This window comes from Trematosphaeria pertusa (genome assembly GCF_010094035.1).
Source record: "Trematosphaeria pertusa strain CBS 122368 unplaced genomic scaffold BU26scaffold_16, whole genome shotgun sequence".
NCBI lineage: Eukaryota > Fungi > Ascomycota > Dothideomycetes > Pleosporales > Trematosphaeriaceae > Trematosphaeria > Trematosphaeria pertusa.
The window spans coordinates 730,109-747,961 of NW_022987227.1; the positions used below are offsets into that span (position 1 = coordinate 730,109).

A 17,853-nucleotide genomic window follows, 5' to 3' on the forward strand; every position below is an offset into this window, starting at 1 on the left:
TTCTCTATACCAAGATATCAGACCAATAACCTCTGCACACCGCACTAACTATGCTCCCCCTCCCTACACTTTCCACCACCATCCTCACTCTCCTCCTGGTACGTTGTCGCCCCAAAGAACACCCCACACCCCACTAACCGACCCAGTATCCCCTAGCCAAAGCCCTCTACAACATCCTCTTCCACCCACTCTCAAGCTCCAAAATCCCCGGCCCTACTTCATGGTCCGCATCCCGCGTGCCCTTTCTCGCCCGCCTGCTCCGCGGCACTCTGATCCACGATTTGGAAAAGCTGCATTTGAAATACGGACCCATCATGCGGATCGCGCCGGATGAAGTCGCCTTCGCGCATCCGGATGCGTGGACCGAGATCATGCAGCCGCGGCAGGGGAAGCGCCAGTTCTTGAAGGACGCGATGTGGTGGAGCACGCCGAACAACAAGAGCATGATGAACGCGATTGACGTGGGGGACTGGGCGCGCATGCGCAAGACGCTCACGCCGGGGTTCACGAAGGGCGCGCTGCGGATGCAGGAGGCTGTCGTGCAGCGCTACGTGAGCCTGCTCATTGAACGGCTGCGTGAGAGAGTGCACGCTGCTTCGTCTGGCGGCCCAGACCTGGATCCGGATAAGAGGAAGGGAGTGACGGTGGATGTTTTTCCTTGGGTCAATTTCCTCACGTTTGATGTGTTTGGCGACTTGGGGTTTGGAGAGAGTTTTCGGTGTCTGGAGAATGGGCGGTATCATCCGTGGATTACGCTGATCTTTGATAATGTTAAGGGGATTGCGTTTGTTAATGCGGCGAAGTATTATCCGGCGCTGGATTGGGTGCTTCAGTGGTGTATACCGGCGAGTTTGAGGAAGGTGCAGGTACGTACGTTTGCTACGGGGCGCTTAACTTCATCTCTGTGTATCGGAGCGGAAAGGAGGAAGAGATGGAGGGAGAGAGGAAGATAGCTAATACAGGATACATAGGAAGACCATTTCCAACACGTCGTCGACCGCGTCCAGCGCAGAATGAACTGGGAAGTCGTCCGCGAAGACATCATGTCGCACCTCCTCAAAGAAGCAAAAGAGAACGGAAGCACGGGCATGTCCATGGACGAAATCTACTACTCCTTCGCGGGCCTGACGGTTGCGGGGAGCGAGACTACGGCGACAGTGCTAGGCGGTGTTCTGAACTACCTATCGGCGCTTCCGGAGAAGCGAAGGATTGTAGTGGATGAAGTGCGGGCTGCGTTCGCGGATGAGGGCGAGATCACGCTGAGCGCGGTGGAGGAAAGATGTGGGTACTTGACTGCAGTTGTTAATGAGGGGTTGAGATTGTGTCCACCGGTGCCGTGGGTGCTGCCGAGGAGGGTGCCAGAGGGCGGGGAGACGGTTTGTGGTGTTTGGATACCGGGCGGTGTAAGCATCTTTCCGCCGTTTCTCTCCCCTCCTCTCATCATATCGCTAACCTCGTCCGTGTCCACTAGACCGCTGTCTCTATATCGCAATACGCACTCAACCGCTCACCCTCTCTCTTCCACCAGCCTTCCTCGTTCGTCCCGGAGCGCTGGCTCGAGTCTTCTACTGCTGACCCCTCGTCCCCTTTCTACCGCGACCATAGGGCTGCGGTACAGGGGTTCAGCGTCGGGCCGCGAGCTTGTCTGGGTAAGCATCTTGCGTGGGTGGAGATGCGGTTGTGTCTTGCGAGGCTACTGTGGGGGTTTGATGTTGAGGAGAGGGAGGGTCGGGCGTTGAGGTGGGAAGAGTTAAGGACCTTTTTGTTGGTGGAGAAGAAACCCATTGAGGTCGTTTTGAGCGAGAGGGACATGGCATGACCAACGGCCATCTGGTGAGCTTTGGTTTTCAAGGAAATGGACTTTCTGGCACGGGTGCATCTCTTATAATTGTGCAGAGGCGTTTCCCGAGGTGTGCTCCGCGTTTCCAGTTGTCTGTTCTTCTCGCTTACTTTACCACTTTCCCGAATTAATCTTGCGGCAATGTGATTATTTCTCATGCCCAGCTGTAGCGACCTCCAATATCTCCTTCTCAAGCCCAGGGATGTGAATGCATTCGATGCCATGCTCTTCCAGCTTCGCCCTGCCCTTGTTCTCGCCAACGAACTTCTCCGGCTCTTTGACGCCAAGATACACTTTCTTGACCAGCGGCTTCCCATTTGCATCCTTCGTCCTGATGATCCTGTCAACGCAAGGGAGATTCCCGCTCAGTCGCATACTGCAAGGCTCCATGGTAGTGTAAAGGACAGTGTTTGGCGGCAATACCTCGCCGACCCGCTCTTCGGGTAGGTCATGAGCTTGGGCGGCTTTCATGAGACAGCATTGCTCCGCGTGGGTGTTGCCTTCGAGTTCGAGAGTATAGCCCCTGACCATAACCTCTCCGGTGTCTCCATCAACGAGCAACGCGCCGACGCGGTAGTTTGATGGCTTGGGTGGTGATTGCTTCGCTTGGTCCAGTGCCTCCCACATGAGGGCCTTGTGATCCACATAAACGACTGAGCTTGGTGCTTGAGGGAGACCCCCGCTTTCAGGCGTTTGGAGACACATGGTGACGGGTGAGAGTAGTGAAGGTGAAAGAGTCGAGCAGAAAGGACGAGAAGTAGATGAGGCGGTGGCGGTGCGATGGTCATAGCTTCACTCCAGCCACATCTCCGCCTAAACTCCGACCTCACCTTTCGACGCGACGCGTTCTCAACCTCAACGCGTCCTGAGTCTTCTGCCAAACCGCTCCACCCGGCATCCACAACCACTCCCACAAGATGGCACGACACAGCACAAAGTTCCAAGAAAAAGAGGAGCGACAAGCTAGGGAGGATCCCTTCGTCAACGACGAGGAAGACATGGAGGATGATGATAGCCCGCCGACTATCGATCCTTACGAGGTGCTGGGTCTGGAGAACGAGGCTACTGCCGATGATGTCAAGAAGGCGTATCGCAAGATGGCGTTGAAGCATCACCCGGGTATGCGCCAGCCGTTTCTATCCTCACGAGCAACGCTAATTCCCTCCAGACAAGGCGTCGGAAGACGAGAAGGAAGCCGCCCACAAGAGGTTTCAAGAGATTGCCTTCGCCTACGCCGTACTCTCAGACGACCATCGCCGCAAACGCTACGACCTCACCGGCAGCACCGCTGAAGTGCTCGAGGATGACGACGAGTTCGACTGGCTCAAGTTCTACCGCCGGCAGTGGGAAGATGTCGTCAATGAGGAGTCCATCAACAGGTTTGCGAATGAGTACAAGGGCAGCGCCGAGGAGCGACGGGATTTGCTGAACGCCTACACCAAGTGTAACGGACGGTTGGACGCCATGTACGGGGCGGTGATGTTGTCCGACATCCTTGTGGACGACGACCGCTACCGACAGATTCTCGACGAGGAGATTGCGAAAGGCACGATTGAGTCATACGAAGCATATGAACGCGACAACAACGATGCTGCGCGTGAAAAGGCGAAAGACTCCGAAAGGAGACGGAGGGAGGAGTGGGACAAGCGGCAAGCAAAGAAAGAAGCAGCTGGCCAAGCCAATGGCAAGCCGAAGAGCAAGAAGAAGGACTCCGGTGGTATGGGGGACCTAGCAGCGTTGATTCAGCAGAGACAGAAGGCTCGTGCCGGCAACTTCTTCGATCATCTCGAAGCTAAGTATGCACCGAAGTCCCGAGGTGCTAAGAGAGCTACACCAATGGAAGAGCCACCAGAGGAGATGTTCGAGGCCACAGCAGCTAGAAAGAAGCAGAAGGCAAACGGCCGTGCCAAGAAGGTGAAAGACGAGGACGAAATTGAGGCCGATCTTGCAGAGGACGATATCGGCGAGTCTGAGGAAGAGGAAGAGGAGGCCCCGCGCAAGTCTAAGAAACCTCGGCGCGGCGGAGCTCGAGGACGTCAAGCGCGCGCTAAAGCGAAGGCCTAGAAATGTGGGATCGCTCTGTTGACCGCACATCTCTTTTATTGCTAGGCATATTCGGGTTCAGTGGCGCTAAGGGTAGTGGCACTAAGGTGTGAATCCTCCGGCGTCTTCCATAAGCGTGGTGTCTCGGTACCTGGCCGCTCGAGGGCCACTCGGCAATGGGTATAAATGGTTAAGCTCGGTCACAGAAGGTGGTATCATAACAATTTCTCTCTTGAGTCATTCTCATACTCCACATGGTGGCGAGGGTAGCGTTCTACTCCTCTGTTCCTCTCGGCCACGAATTTCTGAAGAACTCATCATGTTTCGTGCCTCTCTTTCTCTTTTCTTTAAGTTCTGCGCGTGCCACCCATGATTGCCGTCAAGGGCGTAACAGCAATATCAATGTCAGATGGCTGACACTGAGCACCTCCTTTTCCATTGCCATGCCCATTGGCGTCTCTTCAAGACACCGCATACTGGGCTTTGTTATTAACATTGTGCCCGCTCCCAACACCGAGAGTAAGCCTGAAAGGAGGACCTGGAAGAGGGCCGGGGACGGAGATAGGTTTCGGGGAACCGTTCTGGGTCCTTCCGGGCAGAGACGTTGGCTCGAGCACATCGCTCCCAGCACCAAAGCAACAGCTGCCGTCTCTAAGGCGGTGGGCAAACGTTCGCCCATCCCACCGCCTTCCATGGACGCCAATACAATCACGTGCGAAACAGGACGTTTTGCTCACTTCCAGCTCCTCCCGTTGCCCTCGAGACCGCTTTCACTAGCACGCCGCTACCTGTTGTGCGGTCGCTGGCATTAACCTCGCTCGTCCGTCAACAACTCTCGCGTCAACATCAGCAACGTTTCGGCAGCGAACAAGACACAACACGAAACAAGACGAATAGTGGGGTCATGGCGGACACTCCCAAGAAACCCAGGATGCCGGAGAAGGTAAGGATGCGAAGCGGTCTTTCGTGTAAAGCGAATGCTTACAATGGTACAGGACTCCGCCGGAGAGAGAATCTTCCAACCACAATTCGGCACTCCGGTGGCAGAGAAGGAGAGATCGCCGCTTCAGCATACTCCTGACGTATGTGTCCCTGGAAACTACCCTTACCTCTACGTCTTTCAGCGGGTTCACTAACTTCGGATAGCCGACAAAACTAACCATGCATGAGTTTTGGGGACCAGAGGGGGCAAAGCTAAGGGCCAACATCCTGGGCACGAAGGCTTCTATACAGAAGCAGAATAATAAGCCCGAAGAGGCTATTGATGATGAGGTACGTATTTGCTTCGCTGTTGCTGAAGTTCTTAAGCTGCCGCTGCACTGCCATTCTTTCTTTTGCCGATTGGTTTGAGTGGAGGTTTGGGAGGGACTTGGATGGGAGGGAGGACACCTGGGCACGCGGTACTTGGATGGGGAGGAGTGAAGGGAGATCAGGACACGCAGGAGAAGGCATTCATTGCCGCTCGTTGACATGAAGAGTCGAGGTAAGCGCTCCAAGGACACCCAAAACTGACGCGCTACCAGGATCCGGCTCTGCACTGGTCCTCTCCTAGCACTATTCGGACAGCATCTACCACCGCAGACAACTCTAGCCCTAAACTTCAGCCGAAGTCGATTCTGAAGAGGGCTTCCCAGTTCGATCGACCAATCGCGCCGCAGCCGCAGCAGACCGAGCACCCAACTCAGGTGAGAGGGAATCCGGTGAACGAGGTAGTCCCAAATCCCCTCGGTAACTGGTACCTCAGTCGAGCTCCATCACATTCACTCCAGCAGCAACCGCATAATTTCAGCTTAGCTGGGGCTAGGTTCTTAGAGCGAAAGAACAACAACTCGTACGCAGTTCACATCAATCCCTTCGAACTACTGAATACGAGCCGGTACCCGTACACGGCCTACGATCCCTTCGCAATGTCGAACGTGAACAACGAAGCTGCTAGTCCTTTCATCGCGAATGCCCCCGCTACACCGGACATGGGTGGAACGAACGCGAACGGAGACAACTTGAACGGCGGAAACATGAATGTTACAAGCCCACATGCTACGGACACCATGATTGCGGCAGGCGAAATGAACGGAGCAAATGCGGCCTTCGACACGTCCAACATGAACAGAGCCAACGTCTTCGAGACCTCGAACGCCTTTCCGCAGCGGTCGCCGCTCGGCTCCAACGCAACCGCGTCCCCTCAGTCCCGCGTAAGTCCATTCCTCACCACTATGCCTCACCATTTAACATCTTCTAGGCTGGAAACCTCACCCAGTCGCCGGGCACCCGTAACGGCACGATCCCCATGTCAACCCAACTGCAGGTCGGAGTCAGCCTCACCAACTTCACCGTTGCCAGGAACCCCCACCTCCTGCCCTACTCGCCGCTCGACCCCGTCGTCTCGGGCCATCTCAACGAGCTCGCGCACGCTATGTGGAACAACGTGATCAACAACGGGCCAATGTACCACAACATCTGCGTCTATGCCGCGATGTCACCTTATCCGACGCTGCGCGTGCTGGCGCTTCGCGGCGAGATTCCCGCTTGGTTCTGGATGCGCCAGATGTGCAAGCACGTGTTGACATCTATGGGGCGGCCGATAGAGGATGGGATGTACCTCACATCTTGGAGGGAGTCTGAGAGGGAGATCGAGATGCATGGCATGACCGTGACTAGGGAGCAGGCTAGGGAGCAGGCTAGGGAGGAGAGTCAGGTTGAGCAGTCTGCTGCTGAGGATGACAAGGAGGGCACTGAGTGAATAGATGGGCTGGTATGGCCATTGAGGGCCTGAGAGCCTTCAGGCGATGATGGATAGTCGTTGGTAGCCTTCCATGGTGTAGGTCTTCGTGCGCCTGTCGCGGCGTTGAAAGTTATACTCCGAGTCGAACAGTCAAGCGGTCCCTCAGTCATACCTACGGTGCGTCACTGGATGGCGAACTGTGATTTATGTGTGAGTCTTCATATATGAATCAGAGTTCAGTCAGAGCGTGAACTCAATTGGGATGAAGAAGACTCATGGGTATATAAAGCGGCTTCTCTAATCTGCTTCTTTCCTTCTTCCTACACATACTTCACATCCTTCGACCCAGCAAGCACCTACTCTTTCCGGAACAGTTTCCGAGCGAAGAAAAGCAAACCCCAGTTGAGAAAGTACACACCATGTCATCAGCGCCCTCCGACAAGGCCAGTCCTAGCAGCGCTAAAACGCCCCCCTCAGTCTACTTACGCGAAGAATCTATCGACTACAGCTGCATCCCCAAAAGCAAACCGCCGACATCCTACACAAATTTCATCGTCGACTTGATCAAGGGCTGGTGGGCCTGTCCTGGATGCGCAGTGTGGCTTGACGTAGCCCCAGCATATGCTCTGGAGAAACGGGGGTACAAGAAAGGCGCGGACATTGTCAAGGCAGCAAAAGAGTTAGGGATAGAGCTCGTCATTCCGAAGTGCTACCCGACTTTGAAAAGAAGTTGTGGTTTCTGAACGCATCTTGCGACGAAGGTTGCCGGAATGCCTGCGACGAATGTCTCTTGGGAACGCCCTGCCACTTCAACAGGAAAGAGATAGAGGGATTCCGTGACGAGAAGCGAGGAAAGGAGTGCGATCAGCGGATCGGCACTAAAGTCGCTGAATGTTCGTCCTGCGCGCTCAGAGCCGGGGGTGCAGAGTGGTGGAAAAAGAACCCGCAGCATGCAAAATAACTTGAAGACACGATAAAGGAGGATCCATTCCTGATCCTTGAGCATCCTCGAGACCCATGGTTCGGACGCACAAATGCGCTGGTCTGGCAAATCCGGTACGACGGCACACCAGAGAGCCTAAAGTGCAAGAGGACGAAATGGGCAGAGGGTGATAAACCGGGGAGCGAGGATGTGCCCTGCCCCGGCGGTTACGATGCACCGGTCGTGTTCTGGTCTGTGAAGCTGAAGGAAGATGGTTCTAAGCATTGGCTCCAGGAGGATTGGCAGCCCCCTGCCGAAGATCCGGATCCCAAGGAAGTACTGGGCGAAGGGCATGGGTCTAATGAGGACTATTCTTCCAGTAGGTATGAGTAGGTCACTGTTTTCCTGGCCGCGGAGATTGTGTCGACTATACTCTCATTAAGTTTCGGATTGTCGGTTGTCTCTTTCATATTGTTTGTTCTCTGTTTTCTGTCTGTCATATGTAATACATACCCCGGGGTTCTAGTTTAATTACGAGCGGACACTCGTGCACTCCAATGGTACCTGACTCCCACTGTCCACGCTGATCGGTTCCTGACATCGCGTTCTGGGGGACGAACGCATGCAATCTATCGGGACATACCTACCACCATGGTATAACCAAGCTTGAGGGGCGTCGGCACATGTAACAGTCACGTCGTCACGAGAGCGCTATCAAAAAGTGAGGAAGACTCATTCATTACTCTTTAGCTCGAGGTAGCAATCACATCATTACCAACGCCACAAAGAAAACGAAGACCTAGACCAGAGAAAGCCGTCAACGACTATCCAGCATCCTCTAAAAGCTCTCAGTCATAAGGGCTCCAAAATCGTCAGCATCGGCGCAAGGTCTCAGCGGATACCGCCCGTCTCTTCAACTGAAAGTTCTCAATGCAATCGCTTACCGAATCATCTTGTATATCATCAAAGCTAAAGTATGTCAGTAAATACGCAATGTCGGACCAGAAACAACCACCCTCCGCCCCTTTCCTTGCAGTGCTCGTTTATTCACAATGTCCGAACATTCCATCCCAACCCCTATCAGACTTAGTAACAAAACAACACCGACAGCAGCACACCTTCCTCTCAGCACACACAGCCCCGCACCACTCCATTCACCAACAATCCCCGCAACAAATTTCACGTTTACGCACAACTGCGACAGAATGCCAAGCCTCCACCCTCGCGCCTTCCCCATCCACGAGCTATATAAACATAAAGCTCCTTCCGCTTTCTCTCCTTCCGACCCGCACAACTCCCAACATCACGAGTGCAATACCCAAAAACGCCAACTCTCTACGCCCGCCCAAGCTTCTTCTCATCACTTTCACCCCGACCCGAAACCGAAACCTCGCACCCTCGCTCACTCACCATGCCGCCGAAGCGCAAAGCCGCCGCCTCAGCTAGCAACGACTCGCCACGCCCCGCCAAAGCCCGCAAAGGCCCCAACGGCGCCGTCAGCACGCTGATCCCAATCGGCCCGCGCTCGCGCGCCGTCGTTGGCGTCAAAAACACGGCGATGCTGCACATGCTGTGCAACGACACCAAGACCGGTAAGCAGAAGGAGCTGCACTTCAAGAAGCTAGTGCACTCGCAGATCGACTGGGACAGCGCGGAGGACATCGCCAAGATCAACAGCTGGCGCAACCAGCTGTACGGACGCGCGGGGCTGAAGGCCAAGACGGTGACGATGTGGCACGAGGACGAGAAGGCGTTCCTGGAGCTGTACTTCCATCTGCTGATCCTCGAGGGCATGAAGCATGGGCTCATGGTGCCGAAGGCGAAGGATGTGCTGGACGACTTCAATGGCTTCTTCGTCGGGAAGGTGTTGACGGATCGGGATGGTGTTGAGGCGGAGCCTCGTCAGCCCCGCAAGCATAATGCCTTTGTGAGTAAGATGACTCGTGTTATTGGCTTGTTGAAGGAGCGGGCGGAGGATATGCTCATTGGGAAGACGGGGGACTACTTCCGGCCGAAGATTACGCCGAAGTTGCTGGAGGAGTACAAGGCGATGATGGAGGAGCTGGCGGAGCAGGGTGTCGAGGAGGACGTCTTGAACCCCCAGGAGGATATGGCGAACGACAAGCGCTACATCGGGCACTGGAAGAAGTACTTCCCGGACTTGGTGAGCAAAGATGATGCGCAGATGCCGGATGCGTCCGATGAGGCTACTCTCGTCAAACGAGAAGCCGAACCGAAGATGGACGAAGCTGGTGTCGAGTGTGAGACGACCCAGGACAGCCCCGCGTCTTCCTCCACGCTCTCCACCGAAGAGTCTGACTCCGCCGAGCCTGTGACGCCTGGAAAAGACGGTGAGCAGCCCATCGGCCAATGCTCTCTTTCCACTGTGGTTGACTCTAAAGCAGCGACTATCACCGCCGCCGCGGAGGACGTCCTCGACGCAGAAGGTGAGACCACTCTTATCGCTGAGGAAGTCGTTGTCGTTAAGGTCGATGGTTCATCAACTCGCCATCCGGAGGAAGAAGCCATTGAGTGGAGCGACTCTGAGAACGCCTCCGCCGTTGCGAAGGAGAAGGACGGTGAGAACTCCCGTGTTGTCACTACTGACTCCCTGACAACCGATGCTGACATCTTGGAAGCAGCATCGACCCTTATTTCCATGTCGCTCCATCCAACGCCGGCCATGCAGTTTCTCTAGGCACCATGTGTGTCACGGCGATGTTGCACGGTGTGGCGCCATAGACGGTTAGTACAAGAGGAGTAGAATGTGGTTGATGTTACTTCGCACGAGTCGCGTTCGGTCTCGCGTATCTCGTCGAGCAGATGTCTTTTTCATGTTTACAATAAAAGAACAATAGATACTTAGAGGCTGGGAATAGAACCCGGCTTGGAATAGAGCCACACGCTCTCGTCGTCGCTTGTTTGTAGAAGATCAACTGCGGCTACGGAATGAATGATATTTTCGAAAATATAAACTTATCTCTGTGTTTTGGGGTGCAATTTCTCCCGTGTTGTAGGTCCACACCAGCTTCCTCTGCTCCCGTCCCCTTATATGAGGCCCGCCTGGATACGAAAACTCATGAGTGAGCAACGGGTTTAAAGCACCATGCATGCTCAGTGCTCTCGGGTTCTTTCATAGGCTCGTTGCAGGTTCCAAGGACATGGACAGCTAGAGCGCTTACCCCAGCCATCCACCTGCCGGCCTTCTTGAAAAATCATTGCCTTCCCGTCCGGTAAAGCCGAAGCGGAGACATACAAAACCTACGACAGCAGCCACTCCGCCCAATATCATCCCTTCATCTCGACACACGATGATTATCAAGCATATACACACACTAAACCCGCTCACAACTCCTCTATTCCTCCTGTCCTTTCTTTCTTTATTTCCATCGTCCAATCCAGAAAGGAGAACCACCAGCAATCCGACGTCCACGCGGAGAGCAATCTTTCAGCGAACGTCGAACCAGTCCGCCACGGGCCAGAATCTAGTTCCGGGCCTCAGTCTTGAAACTCTGAGGGAGAGCATGGCGCTGATCCAGACGGGATCAAACCCGGGGCAAAAGAAGAGCAGTGCCGCAAAGCTGAAAACGTAGCTTGTGGGGAGGGATAGTAAACGAAGTTGACTCTGATAAGGACGGATTTCAATGCAATTCGCTGATTATCAGTACGGGGCGATATTCGGCATCTTCCCATGAAGCATACCGCGGCATGTTCGAGCGCTTCTCAAGCGTGTCCGTTAGCGCGGCTTGCTTTTTGGCGATACAAGTATCCGCTCTGTTTGGAGTTGCTGGCCCTTCCAATTTGCTAGATCCAGGTATTACCCGCCTATTACAAGCTAATAGAATCTATCGGTATAGATGTCGTCTGTGGACGTGGTGCGGGCCCCTTTCCGGAGAAACCAGAGCATTACCAGTCTGGCTGGGAATCGCTTGACGAAGGAGGAATGGACCACGCTACAAGCATCGCGAAGACGAATTCGGCTCTAAACGGATTATTGGAGTAGATTGTGGTGCTAACTTACTAATTCGCGATAGGATTTCCTTTCATTTTGGAGGTCGATGCGGTCGAAGAGCACCACAGTGTAACACACGTCGAGCCTATCAACAGAGCGTCTGCTGGCACTGAAGGATACCGTACCGGACGGCATAGCGATCTTGCATGCTCGCCCTCTCTGAGGATATGGAAGATATTCGTCATGGTGAGTAGTGTTCCACCATCAGTTAAGGAGCCCGTTTTGACATGTTGCGGTCTTCCGTCGGAATCGGAGCTAGAAGAACATCGTACCCAAGTCAACGCCTCCGCCAACCCCGAGCGGCCAAGTTTCTCTTTTCAGAGCTGGCGATTGCCCTAGCTCTGGTTTTCCGGACAGCGACAGCAAATGCAATGGTACTGGAACCTCAGGCCTACCCCCAAAACAACCTCGGTGAAGGAAATGACGGCGATTGCGCACATATCCGGGGTTTCCCCTAAAGAACTGCGACCTACCCTAGCTGGCACAAGAGTTTGTGGCAAAGGTACCGAAGCTGGAGTTCAGTCCGGCTGAAATCATGTCCCTTTTGCTAACAAATAAGCACTCACCCCGCCATGCTGTCACCAGTGTAGACACGTGGATGGAGAGGATCAGAGAAGAAAGGAAGAAATTCACCAGAACAGGCTTGTGGGCGTTTGGCGATAACGATGTATCGTTTCCTTTCAGTCTTCTATGCTTGGTAGGTTGAAAAGCATGCTGATATTGCGCATATTGCCAGTATGAGCACAGAGAGGCGAGTCTCCCCATTAAGCTTGGCTTGTGCAGAAGTAGGTAGTTTTGGCCGTAGACATGGTCGAAGTAGACCTCGGTGAGATGCTCCTGGATGTCTTTGGGCGGCAAACTCTCCACGCGTTCAGTGAGCAGGCTGTTGTCGTACGAGTCTGCCGCGTTCGGATTCACAGACTTGGACTTGGACTTGGGCCACTCGTCCAGATCGTTCCCAAACGCCTTGTCTGCTGCGCGCTTGTTCGTCGTTAGAGTCTTCGGCAGGGTGCCCGGGATCGCAGGCTTCATTCACCATCGACTGGTCCACGCCCGACACAGACGGGAGGCTCTCTTTGGGGATGATCTTGACGATGCGGTCCTCCATGCGCTCCGGCATGGTCATGTCGTCGGTGCGCACAATCTGCACCTGCACGGTTATCCACCGCCAGCAAGTTGCATCACCATCCGCGGTTTGTTCGCAGCCTAGCTTCAGCTTTGTCAGTCCCGCCGTCTGCCAAATTCATGCCGAAAGGACACAACCGGGATCCGCTCCGACCAGCCTCGTGGAAAACCGGACACGTCCACAACATCACCACTTCTACTCTGAGCCTTCCAAGGTTCTAGTTCATCACCATCTGATTATCTTTTCGGCCGACTCTTCCTCCTCCAGTTGCTTACCAATGCAGCTCCGCCACTTCGAACAGTTATATTGGCGTGGTCCTTCGCTGCCTTTGGGGGAGAAGGAGCGAGGTCAGGATGGGTGCCCGCTCCACCTTCTGATTCTTATATCCCTCTGCGACGAGTCTCGGAAGGACTGCACGGTTCCTTATGGATCATACCAGCTTCGTTCTAGCTCTCCACGATTCCTTGCCAATGTTAGCTAGCTCGTGATACGCCTCTTGCGGAAGAAACTCACGTATCACCGCCCGAGGAAGCACTTCCACCAGCCCCTTACCTCTCGTTCATCTAAATAATCCAAGTTGATCTGCTTCTGGATAGCTAGGTACGACTGAATCAAGCGTTTGTAGATTACTCGTCGAATTGATGTTTTGACAGCTTTTGCACATTGTAACGCATGTCGACGTGGATCATGTCAAGAAATTAATTGAGATCATTTCTCGTCATGATTTTCTAAGTGTGCATGTGGCTGTAGGTAGGAGGGAGAGCGACATAAACTGGGAACAATACGGTTGATACGTTGTCACGGACGGGGACTTCAGTATGGTTTCTTAGCATAATAAGTTAACCTGAAAAATCCAAGTTCCTTGGGGAAAAAAGTCTACCGCCCCTCAACGGCGACAGGCACCAACATAGATTACGATCAAGGCCGCTTTAAAGAGGATGGTGTAGGTGGTTGGCGACTACACCTGGGGCTTGCTCGACCTTGCCGTCGCCGTAGCAAGCGTAGGTTCGAATCCTGCTTCTCACTCAACTTTCGCCTTCAAACGCCGCAGAATTTTCATTGTTGAACAAGGACATGCAGGATCGGCATCTGATGAGGGGGCGACCCACTTCCTTCAAGCAGTTTCAAATTTGAAGATCAAAGGTAAAAAGAGGGAGATTTTTCATCACTTCGCGTGGTTTTCCTTCATCTGCCCTGCAGGGAAAAAAATTGTAGAATAGTCGCATAGCTCTCAGAGCTACCTTAGGTCAGTTCAATGATATCAGCCAGCCAGCCAGCCAAGGCCGCCTTATTACGAGTCACACTAACTTATAAGCATCACCATTTTCGTCGCGCACGATCCCAGTCAAGATCTCCACTTACAAACACAAGCAGCATCAGTCACGCTCTCTTCCCCCTCGTCCTGCAAAATGGCAATGTTAGAATGAGAATTTGGAAGGTCATAGCCGAACAAACACGGTTAGAGTACCAGAGTTGGAGGGCACTCCCAGTTGCGGTGCCCCGTTCTGTTGGTTGCACCTTTAACAATCTTTATATTATTCTCACATACAAAATATAGCAAGGCCATCTATCTGAACCTTACAAGGATCCTCCAAGTGCGTGGGCGCACTCACGATAGAAATTTGCTTCAGCATAAGGAAATGGCTTGATCCCTTTAGACATCTCCCACATGACTAGATTGTGATGCCCATCCTGTGGAAGGCGCACCGATCCTCCTGCAATTTCTGCCCAAGCCGGCAACCAGCACATCATCTCCCAGTCGATTAAGTAGAAATCGTAGTCTTCGATTCGGTCCGATGATGAATTTGATGCCGACGGTACTAGCATCATGTTATCGAGTTTGAGATCCATGTGCGAGAGTTTAGGTTCCCCGCCCTTAGATGTTTTGTCGAAGCAGTCGTGGAAAATAGAGGTGAATAGGTGCATATCTGGGTAGATCTCCGGACGAAAGATCAGTCGCCTGATAAGATTGATCTCAAGAGTGTTATACACTTGCTGTAGAAAGGCTTCATAAGTGTCGAAAGGGCCAACCAGACTGTTCATTCGATATCGTACCATATTGCAAACAGGGTCGTATCCCTGGTAATGCACACGGCCGTAGTAGCTCTGACCGGGGGGTGGGATAGAGCGAAGTAGTCGTAGTTGTTCGGCAAGCTTTTCGTAAATCTTTACTCTAGCCTTGGGCTCGATGTTTTTCCACATCTTCTCGTCAAGAGTGATGCCGTCTAGATATTCCATAACCAGATAATGAAACGTGGGAAGCTGGGAGCGGTCTTTGGGCTCCATACCTGATGCTCCAATAGTTAGGCCGAGAGGATCCGCTCCTTGATGAGAGAATGCCGCGTAGATCTTCGGTGTCCTAACTTTATAGTCCTGGAGGAACAACAGGTTTTCTGCTTCCTAGAATAGATTGTTAATATTAGCTTGCTTAACTATGTTAAACCGGGGGAATAATATCCTTACCTGCATAAGGGAGTTACTAGCAGAGAATTTAACAGCGTACACCCCCTTAACGCGATACACATGACTCCCACCGATCCCCAAGAACCACGCCTTATCTGATCTAGTGTATTCCCCGCTTCGAGACTCCTCAATCTCTTCTGGAGTAGGTATGGAAGGAAGAGAGGGATCAGGCGCATAAAATGGTAAAGTCATCTTAACCCATTCTTGCACTGGTCCAGTCTGTACCTTCCGGAATTCCTCTTCCAATATCTCGTTAATCTTGTCGGGATCATCGGTGTCGAAATGCTTGCGAAAGAGGGTCGACTGTTCCAGCATGTTGAATTAATAAGCTGAGTAGATTTCTACTTGGATTAGGAAAAGTTGTAGAGTTGTAGAGTTGTACTTGGATTAGGAAAAGTTGGAAAGAAGGGAGGCTTTTATACTATCATGATTGACCACATGACGGATTAAAAAAATTCGAAGTAGAAGTACAAAAAGGTCTTTTCTTTATTTGCTTTCATATTCCGCATCTTCTCAAGCTCTTTCTAGCACAAAGGGTACTCGGAGTCATGTGCAGTGCTAGACAAAGGGTCCCTTTGTTACGAGTCATTGGTATAACGTGGGTTCGTAATCATCTTAGACTAGGAGACGCCTCAAAATGACAAAACAAAGATGATAATTCGCCGTTTTCAGAACAAGTAACTTGGCAGCAGTTCTAGATCTAGTTTCAAGTCTTTATTAGCTATTACTAGAAAGTCACTCCACTGCTTAGTGTAGCGTAGGATGAAAGGTGTGCTGAGGTCAAGAAGACCCCTTTGTACTGACCGTAGTATATCGTTGTGCGGTAGCTGTTTGTTGCCGAAAGCGCCAGTTGTGGCGAACTATGGAGGCAAGTGCCGGCGTCAGCCATCACGGAAATTGAGTTGGGCGGCGTGACGTGAAAGAACGCGGGGTATCGGTCCTGGGTACTGCCCCAGCCAGACTGTTTTTTAACGTAATTCTCTTTGTAAGAGCGGGCAGGATCATGCTGGAACAATGAAGGCGTACATGCTGGCACTCGGGGTACCGGCACTCCCCCAGATCTAGGCCGGCTATCAGCAGGTCGTCAACATACACCGCTATGTATTGCCCCTTGACGAGTATTTCGATATCAGGCACCAGGAGCTCGAAGCCCAGATCCACGGGGAAGCCTGCTTCAATCCATACAGGGCTTTGTTCAGGCGGCACACCAATCTTCACGTCCATCTGGTGTATCTCATGGTCCAGAGCGGCTGCAATGGTGAACAGCGCCTTGTAGCTCATGGGCTTCACCACCGAGACGAACGTCTCATTATAGTCGATCCCGTACTTCTGTTCGGAGCCGTGCGCTACCCGGCGCGCCTTGCGCCGGAGGATCTATACTTCCGGCCCGCGCTTGAGTTTGTACACCTACTTTCTGCGCAGGACGACCCGATTGCCAGGCCGCCGTACCAAGGTCCAGGTCTTGTTCGCCTCCAGGGAGTGCAGCTCTTGCCTCATTGCCTCAGCCCATTGTTTCCACATATATAACTGTGGCGAGTCTCGAGCCTAAGACAGCGATTTCGGCTCAACTACCTCAGCGGCCAGGAGGGCGGAGCTGACGAGGGGGAACATGGGGGCATATCACTGGGGCGGTACTCCCCGGTTCGATCGGGCGGGGAGACGCAGCTCTGGGTGACTGTCCAGGGATTCCTGAGGGATAACATGTGGGCCGCAGTTGGCTGTTCGGCTGACTGTCCGTTTCCGTTTGCAGCAGCGCTTCCTGCGCTGGCACCTCCACCGCTCTCCTGGTCTTCGGTACCTGTGTGGTCTCCTGGGTATGAGTGGGCGCTATCCTCGAGGGCATTGGCGTGCCCCCCCCCTTTACACACACACACACACACACACACATCGTCTCCTTCAGGCTTAGAAGGTCCTTCCGGCAGCCAGGCAGGTGCGTCATGCTACAGCGCTCATGTAGGAACTGTTGCGGCGCACTCTTCTCTCTCTTGCCGCCGCACAAGGGCGTTTAGGGGGCTGGGCGCTGTTGGTCTCCAAGGGGGCGCTTTGGCGCTGTGGTTCTTCTGATTTCCTTAGGGTGTTTATCGAGTCCCCAAAATTCGTTGAAGCAAGACCGAATATCGTCTAGGCAAACCAGGTATGCGTAATGGCGATAATACCGTCGTCGCGCAAATGTGAGTTGCCGTGATAGCCTAGAACGCGAACCGGAGTCCCTTTGTTGTCCGCCAGTTTGTTGCGTTGTCCCAGTCTTGTTGTGAACAAGAGGTACGCGATCGCGCGTACTACGAATGGCCACAAATTCATTGGCAGCTCGCTCGACAGCAGGGTCGCCATGAGGCGTTCGTGAATAATCCGGTTGGTGACCTCGGCTACCCTGTTCGACTGATGTTGGTCAGTGCCAGTAAGCTCGTGAGCAATTCCTTTGTCGGCAAGCAAAATCCTGATTTCGGTTCGCCGTTTTCGTTTCGGAGGCGGCTTACGCGGTCGTGAGGCTTTGTGCGATGGCTCACGCAATTGCGAGGCTTCCAACCTGCTCAGGCCAGACACCTACTTCCTCGCGCGTCAAGAGCTGAACGCAGGGTCCACAGGCGAGGTTCTCCGGGGATGGTTTCCGGGGTCGCGATCGATTCGGGCGGTGATCCGATTTCTAGGCCGAAAAGGTCGTTTGAGCTGTCAGCTGACAGGCTGTTGAGATCCGGGGTATGTGTGATGATTGACTCGGGGCGCG

At 53.3% G+C, this 17,853-nt stretch overlaps 8 protein-coding genes across 8 annotated transcripts; 5 read left to right on the top strand and 3 right to left on the bottom strand.

Annotated features, from left to right (window-relative positions):
* Positions 1-50: 50 nt before the first annotated feature.
* On the top strand, positions 51-1,903 carry BU26DRAFT_580994 (cytochrome P450; the record flags this gene model as incomplete). Its single annotated transcript, XM_033834483.1, has 4 exons — positions 51-98; positions 147-866; positions 972-1,403; positions 1,472-1,903. 4 exons carry the CDS (start codon positions 51-53, stop codon positions 1,817-1,819), a joined length of 1,548 nt encoding a protein of 515 aa, XP_033678852.1. The 3' UTR covers positions 1,820-1,903.
* An 84-nt stretch (positions 1,904-1,987) lies between these two features.
* BU26DRAFT_534105 (cytidine deaminase-like protein) lies at positions 1,988-2,467 on the bottom strand (the record flags this gene model as incomplete). Its single annotated transcript, XM_033831198.1, has 1 exon — positions 1,988-2,467. The coding sequence occupies one exon, from the start codon at positions 2,465-2,467 to the stop codon at positions 1,988-1,990; it is 480 nt and encodes a 159-aa protein (XP_033678853.1).
* A 217-nt stretch (positions 2,468-2,684) lies between these two features.
* On the top strand, positions 2,685-4,278 carry BU26DRAFT_465402 (DnaJ-domain-containing protein). Its single transcript, XM_033825189.1, has 2 exons — positions 2,685-2,959; positions 3,009-4,278. The coding sequence occupies exons 1-2, from the start codon at positions 2,758-2,760 to the stop codon at positions 3,902-3,904; spliced, it is 1,098 nt and encodes a 365-aa protein (XP_033678854.1). The 5' UTR covers positions 2,685-2,757; the 3' UTR covers positions 3,905-4,278.
* A 536-nt stretch (positions 4,279-4,814) lies between these two features.
* Positions 4,815-6,705, top strand: BU26DRAFT_609168 (uncharacterized protein; the record flags this gene model as incomplete). The annotated part of the gene is made up of 5 exons (XM_033835907.1): positions 4,815-4,826; positions 4,879-4,965; positions 5,030-5,155; positions 5,407-6,075; positions 6,123-6,705. The coding sequence occupies 5 exons, from the start codon at positions 4,815-4,817 to the stop codon at positions 6,621-6,623; spliced, it is 1,395 nt and encodes a 464-aa protein (XP_033678855.1). The 3' UTR covers positions 6,624-6,705.
* Positions 6,706-6,907: 202 nt separating this feature from the next.
* BU26DRAFT_580999 (uncharacterized protein) lies at positions 6,908-7,920 on the top strand (the record flags this gene model as incomplete). The annotated part of the gene is made up of 3 exons (XM_033834484.1): positions 6,908-7,179; positions 7,224-7,498; positions 7,574-7,920. Coding segments are annotated over 3 exons (894 nt in total), but the record flags the coding sequence as incomplete, so codon positions are not given.
* A 1,018-nt stretch (positions 7,921-8,938) lies between these two features.
* On the top strand, positions 8,939-10,225 carry BU26DRAFT_569750 (uncharacterized protein; the record flags this gene model as incomplete). The annotated part of the gene is made up of 1 exon (XM_033833917.1): positions 8,939-10,225. The coding sequence occupies one exon, from the start codon at positions 8,939-8,941 to the stop codon at positions 10,223-10,225; it is 1,287 nt and encodes a 428-aa protein (XP_033678857.1).
* A 3,879-nt stretch (positions 10,226-14,104) lies between these two features.
* Positions 14,105-15,443, bottom strand: BU26DRAFT_509623 (kinase-like protein; the record flags this gene model as incomplete). Its single annotated transcript, XM_033827157.1, has 3 exons — positions 14,105-14,183; positions 14,248-15,065; positions 15,129-15,443. 3 exons carry the CDS (start codon positions 15,441-15,443, stop codon positions 14,105-14,107), a joined length of 1,212 nt encoding a protein of 403 aa, XP_033678858.1.
* A 412-nt stretch (positions 15,444-15,855) lies between these two features.
* BU26DRAFT_509624 (uncharacterized protein) lies at positions 15,856-16,409 on the bottom strand (the record flags this gene model as incomplete). The annotated part of the gene is made up of 2 exons (XM_033827158.1): positions 15,856-16,189; positions 16,222-16,409. The coding sequence occupies 2 exons, from the start codon at positions 16,407-16,409 to the stop codon at positions 15,856-15,858; spliced, it is 522 nt and encodes a 173-aa protein (XP_033678859.1).
* Between the last annotated feature and the right edge of the window lie 1,444 nt (positions 16,410-17,853).

Coding starts and splice junctions, on each gene's coding strand:
- BU26DRAFT_465402 (XM_033825189.1), top strand. CDS start 2,758: ATGGCACGACACAGCACAAAGTTCCAAGAAAAAGAGGAGCGACAAGCT. Junction 2,960..3,008: donor GGCGTTGAAGCATCACCCGG/GTATGCGCCAGC, acceptor AATTCCCTCCAG/ACAAGGCGTCGGAAGACGAG.